The sequence below is a fragment of the Pipra filicauda genome, unplaced genomic scaffold (assembly GCF_003945595.2).
Source record: "Pipra filicauda isolate LSUMZ 115617 unplaced genomic scaffold, ASM394559v2 scaffold1674_size6467_pilon, whole genome shotgun sequence".
Lineage (NCBI taxonomy): Eukaryota > Metazoa > Chordata > Aves > Passeriformes > Pipridae > Pipra > Pipra filicauda.
Genome location: NW_024104178.1, coordinates 1 through 6,474, shown reverse-complemented (window position 1 = coordinate 6,474; position 6,474 = coordinate 1). Strand labels below are relative to the sequence as shown.

The following is a 6,474-nucleotide window of genomic DNA, read 5'->3' as shown; positions in this document are numbered from 1 at the left end:
TTTACTCCCCAAAGCCCCCCCAAAACCCCACGGGGTGACATCAATCTGGGTCGGGTTGAGAGGTGACCGGTGATTCCACGAGCTCAGATTTTTGGGAATTCCGGGACTTCCCGACCCCCCACGGGGACACAAATTTGGGGGGATCCCCTCCCATATAGGACAGAGATTTTGGGGGGGCTCTGGGGTGGTTTTACCCCCCCAAGTCTCCCCAAAACCCCACGGGGTGACATCAATCTGGGCCGGGTTGGGAGGTGACCGGGAGGCTCTGGGAGCTCAGATTTTTGGGAATTCCGGGACTTCCCGACCCCCCACGGGGACACAAATTTGGGGGGATCCCCTCCCATGTAGCACAGAGATTTTGGGGGGGCTCTGGGGTGGTTTTACTCCCCAAAACCCCCCCAAACCCCACGGGGTGACATCAATCTGAGCTGTGCTGGGAAGTGATCGGTGGCTCCGGGAGCTCAGATTTTTGGGAATTCCGGGACTTCCCGCCCCCCCCACGGGGACCCAACTTTCGGGGGCCCCTCCCCCACATATCCCCGAGGTTTTGGGGGTGGTTTTACCCCCCAAAACCCCCCCAAAATCCCAGGGGGTGACATCAATCCGAGCTGTGCCGGGAGGTGACCGGCGGCTCCGCGAGCTCAGATTTTTGGGAATTCCGGGACTTCCCGCCCCCCCCACGGGGACCCAACTTTCGGGGGCCCCTCCCCCACATATCCCCGAGGTTTTGGGGGTGGTTTTACCCCCCAAAACCCCCCCAAAATCCCAGGGTGTGACATCAATCTGAGCTGTGCCGGGAGGTGACCGGCGGCTCCGCGAGCTCAGATTTTTGGGAATTCCGGGACTTCCCGCCCCCCCCCCGGGGACCCAACTTTCGGGGGCCCCTCCCCCACACATCCCCGCGGTTTTTGGGGTGTCTCTGCCCCCCCGGGCGCCCCACCCGTGGCGTTGTTGCGGTGCCCCTTGTAGCGTTTGCTGTACTGGGCGCCGTCGCCGTGCCCCGAGTCGAAGAGGTAAATGTCCTCGTCGTTGTAACTCGCCAGCAGCTCTGCAATTCCAGGGGGGGGAAAAAAACCGGGAATTCCACGCCTTCAGGGCCCTGGGAAGCCCGGGAAACCCAGGGAGCCCTGGGAATCCCGGGAATCCCCCCCCTGTTTTGCTCACCGGAGCCGTCGTGGCTGTACACCAGGCACGTGATGTTGGCTTTGGACTCGCTGTTCACCTGGGGGGGGAAAACAGGGAAAAATGGGAATTCCCGACGGGATTCCCGGGATTCCGGCGCCTGGGCGGGGAGCTGGGGGTGTTTCCCGGAGTAGTTGCGTTTTCCCCCCCCGGATTTTCCCCAAAATTCCCCCCCCCAAATTTCCCGGTTTTTCGTCCCAAATCCCTCCTTTTTCCCCCCCAAACTTCTGTTTTCCGCCCAAATTCCCATTTTTCCCCCAATTCCCCCTTTTTCCCCCCCAAATCCCCATTTTTCATCCCAAATTCCTCCTTTTCCCCCCAGATTTCCAGCATTCCCAGTGCTCCCAGTATTCCCAGCATTCCCAGTGCCCCCAGTATTCCCAGTATTCCCAGCATTCCCACTATTCCCAGTGCTCCCAGTATTCCTGGTATTCCTGGCATTCCCAGTGCTCCCAGCACTCCCAGCATTCCCAGTATTCCCAGTGCTCCCAGTGCTCCCAGCATCCCCAGCATTCCCAGTATTCCCAGTTCTCAGAGTATTCCCAGCATTCCCAGCACTCCCAGTATTCCCAGTGCTCCCAGCATTCCCAGTGCTCCCACCATTCCCAGTGCCCTCAGCATTCCCAGTGCTCCCAGTATTCCCAACATTCTCAGCATTCCCAGCATTCCCAGTGCTCCCAGTATTCCCAGCATTCCTGGTATTCCCAGTATTCCCAGCCCATCCCGGCATCTCCAGCACTCCCAGTATTCCCAGTGCTCCCAGCATTCCCAGTATTCCCAGCGCTCCCACCACTCCCAGGACTCCCAGCATTCCCAATATTCCCAGTACTCCCGTCATTCCCAGTGCCCCCAGCATTCCCAGTGCTCAGAGTATTCCCAGTATTCCCAGTGCTCCCAGTATTCCCAGCATTCCCAGTATTCCCAGTGCTCCCAGCCCATCCCAGCATTCCCAGCATTCCCAGTGCCCCCAGCATTCCCAGTATTCCCAGCATTCCCAGTATTCCCAGCATTCCCAGTGCCCTCAGCATTCCCAGTATTCCCAGCATTCCCAGCATTCCCAGCATTCCCAGCACTCCCAGTGCCCTCAGCATTCCCAGCATTCCCAGTGCCCTCAGCATTCCCAGTATTCCCAGCATTCCCAGTATTCCCAGCATTCCCAGTGCTCCCAGTATTCCCAGCATTCCTGGTATTCTCAGTATTCCCAGCCCATCCTGGCATTCCCAGCCCTCCCAGTATTCCCAGTGCTCCCAGCATTCCCAGTATTCCCAGTATTCCCAGCGCTCCCACCACTCCCAGGACTCCCAGCATTCCCAGCATTCCCAATATTCCCAGTGCTCCCAATATTCCCAGTACTCCCGTCATTCCCAGCGCTCCCAGCATTCCCAGTGCTCAGAGTATTCCCAGTATTCCCAGTGCTCCCAGTATTCCCAGTATTCCCAGCATTCCCAGCATTCCCAGTGCCCTCAGCATTCCCAGTATTCCCAGCATTCCCAGCACTCCCAGCACTCCCAGCATTCCCGGTATTCCCGGTATTCCCAGCATTCCCGGTATTCCCAGCATTCCCGGTATTCCCAGTATTCCCAGCATTCCCAGTGCTCCCAGCATTCCCGGTATTCCCGGTATTCCCGGCGTTCCCGGCGTTCCCACCAGGTGGTGAGGGCAGAACTTTTTCAGGACCCCGTTGTTCTCGTTCTCGTCGATTTTCCGCTGGTCGTAAATCCTGCGGGGACCGGGAACGCCGGGATCGGGAAGGGCTCGGAATTCCCGCGGCGAGCCCGGAGAGGGAGCCGAGCCCGGAAACAGGCGGGAAATTCCCAAAAAAAAAAACAACACCCTCTTCCCGAGCCGTGGGATGAGCGGTTTGGGAGCTGCCGCCTCGGTGAGGGTGGAATTCCGGGATTGGGAGCAATTCCGGGATTGGGAACAATTCCAGGGAGCAACTCTGGGATTGGGAGCAATTCCAGGGAGGAATTCCAGGATTGGGAGCAATTCCAGGGAGGAATTCTGGGATTGGGAGCAATTCCAGGCAGGAATTCCGGGACTGGGAGCAATTCCAGGGAGGACGTTGTTCCCGCTCCCAATCCCGGAATTCCAGCCTGGAATTCCCTGGGGAGGGAGGGACACATGGAGGGAGGGGAGACCCCCCCCGGCGTTCCCAAGGGTGGGAATTGTCGCTCCTGAAGGATCCCGGAGGATTCCCGAGGGATCCCTGAGGAATCCAAGAGACCCCTGGGGGATCCGAGACAGATCCCAAGGATCCAGAGGGATCCCAGGAGGTTTCCCCGGATCGGTCCCAGGGCCAAAGCTCTGCAGCATTCCCAGGACTGGCAGAGGATCCCAGGATTCAGGGGGTCGGACTCATCCCAGGATGTGGATCCCGGGACTCGGAGGGATCCCAGGATTTGGGGGGCCAGGGGGATCCGGGGGGATCCTGGGATTCAGGGCCAGGGGGATTCCAGGATTTGGGGGATCCCGGGATTCCGGGGGTCCAGCAGGATCCTGGGATTTGGGACCAGGGGGATCCCGGGATTGGGGGATCCCAGGATTCGGGGGCCCGGGGAGGTATCCTGGGATTCAGGGGATCCCAGGATTCGGGGATCCCTGGGACTGGGGGGATCCCGGGATTCAGGAGGATCTTGGGATTCAGGGCCAGGAGGATCCCGGGATTTGGGGCCGGGGGGGATCCCTGGATTCGAGGCCAGGCAGATCCTGGGATTCGGGGGGCTGAGGGTATCCCAGGACTGGGGGTATCCTGGGATTTGGGGGCATCCCGGGATTTGGGGGCATCCTGGGATTGGGGGTATCCCAGGATTTGAGATTCCCAGGATTCGGGTACCCCAGGATTGGGGGATTCCCAGGATTTGGGGTATCCCAGGATTTGGGGGTATCCCAGGATTGGGGGATTCCCAGGATTTGGGGTATCTCAGGATTTGAGGGTATCCCAGAATTCAGGTATCCCAGGATTCAGGGGTATCCCAGGATTTGAGGGTATCCCAGGATTTGAGGGTATCCCAGGATTGGGGGGTATCCCAGAATTCAGGTATCCCAGGACTCAGGTATCCCAGGATTTTGGGGTATCCCAGGATTTTGGGTATCCCAGGATTTGAGGGTATCTCAGGATTTGGGGGTATCCCGGGATTCAGGGGTATCCCGGGATTTTGAGTATCCCAGGATTGGGGGTATCCCGGGATTCAGGTATCCCAGGATTCAGGGGTATCCCAGGATTTGAGGGTATCCCAGGATTTTGGGGGTATCCCAGGATTTTGGGTATCCCAGGATTTGAGGGTATCCCAGGATTCAGGTATCCCAGGATTTTGGGTATCTCAGGATTTGGGTCTCCCAGGATTCAGGTATCCCAGGATTCAGGTATCCCAGGATTCAGGTATCCTAGGATTTGAGGGTATCCCAGGATTCAGGATTTTGGGTATCCCAGGATTTGAGGGTATCCCAGGATTCAGGTATCCCAGGATTCAGGTATCCTAGGATTCAGGTATCCCAGGACTCAGGTATCCCAGGATTTGAGGGTATCCCAGGATTTTGGGTATCCCAGGATTTGAGGGTATCCCAGGATTTTGGGGGTATCCCAGGATTTTGGGTATCCCAGGATTTGAGGGTCTCCCAGGATTTGGGTCTCCCAGGATTTGGGTCTCCCAGGCTGGGGAATTCCCGGGATCTGCCCCCACCTGACGAACTGGTCTCTGCCGCCGACGGCGAAGTGGGAGGTGTTGGCGGGGTTGACGTAGATGGTGTAGAGCCCGACCTTCTTCTCCTTCTCCTTCGTCACCACCAACTTCCTGGGAAAGGGGAAACACCGGGATGGGCTCAGCAAACCCCCCCCCCCCGTGGGATGGGAGCATTCCCGGGAAAAACGGGAACACGGCCCCGAACCGGCCGGGATGGCCCGGGACAAACCCTGGGATGGGGGGAGAACCATTCCCAACATTCCCAACCATTCCCAACATTTCCAAACATTCCCGACCATTCCCGACCATTCCTGACCATTCCCAACCATTCCCAACATTCCCAACCATTCCCAACATTTCCAAACGTTCCTGACCATTCCCAACCATTCCCAACCATTCCCAACCATTCCCAACCATTCCCAACATTCCCAACCATTCCCAACATTCCCAACCATTCCTGACCATTCCCAACCGTTCCTGACCATTCCCAACCATTCCCAACCATTCCCAACATTCCCAACCATTCCTGACCATTCCCAACCATTCCCGACCATTCCCAACATTCCCAACCATTCCCAACATTCCCAACCATTCCCAACATTCCCAACCGTTCCTGACCATTCCCAACCGTTCCTGACCATTCCCAACCATTCCCAACCATTCCCAACCATTCCTGACCATTCCCAACCATTCCCAACATTCCCAACCATTCCTGACCATTCCCAACCATTCCCAACATTCCCGACCATTCCTGACCATTCCCAACCATTCCCAACCATTCCCAACCATTCCCAACCGTTCCCAACATTCCCGACCATTCCTGACCATTCCCAACCATTCCCAACCATTCCCAAACATTCCCAACCATTCCCAAACATTCCCAACTATTCCCAACTATTCCTGACCATTCCCAACTATTCCCAACCGTTCCCAAGTCAGGAACGTTTCCCAACCGTTCCTGACCCTTCCCAACCATTCCTAACCATTCCCAATCATTCCCAACCATTCCCGACCCTTCCCAACTGTTCCCAACCGCTCCCAACCCTTCTCAATTGTTCCAGACCATTCCCAGCTGATCCCAACCATTCCCAACCATTCCCAAACATTCCCAACATTCCCAACCATTCCCAACCCTTCCCAACCATTCCCGACCATTCCCAACCATTCCCGACCATTCCCAACCATTCCCAACCATTCCCAACCATTTCCAACCATTCCCAACCGTTCTTGACCATTCCCAACCATTCTCAAACATTCCCAACCCTTCCCAATCGTTCCCAACCATTCCCAACCATTCCCGACCATTCCCAGCTGATCCCAACCCTTCCCAACCATTCCCAACCCTTCCCAACCATTCCTGACCATTCCCAACCATTCCCAACCCTTCCCAACCCTTCCCCACCGTTCCTGACAGTTTGCAACTATTCCCAACATTCCCAACTATTCCCAACTGTTCCCAACCATTCCCAACCATTCCCAACCCTTCCCAACGATGTTTTCCCCCCGGAATTCCCATTTTCCCCCCCAATCCCGTGTTTTTCCCCCAAATTCCCCATTTCCCCCCCGAATTCCCAGATTTCCCCCCAAATTCCCCATTTCCCCCCCGAAT

General features: G+C 57.0%; 1 protein-coding gene across 1 annotated transcript; it reads right to left on the bottom strand.

Moving 5' to 3' along the window:
* Positions 1 to 872: 872 nt before the first annotated feature.
* On the bottom strand, positions 873 to 4,976 carry LOC113995441 (DDB1- and CUL4-associated factor 8-like; the record flags this gene model as incomplete). The annotated part of the gene is made up of 4 exons (XM_039379405.1): positions 873 to 1,048; positions 1,165 to 1,222; positions 2,830 to 2,902; positions 4,866 to 4,976. Coding segments are annotated over 4 exons (418 nt in total), but the record flags the coding sequence as incomplete, so codon positions are not given.
* Between the last annotated feature and the right edge of the window lie 1,498 nt (positions 4,977 to 6,474).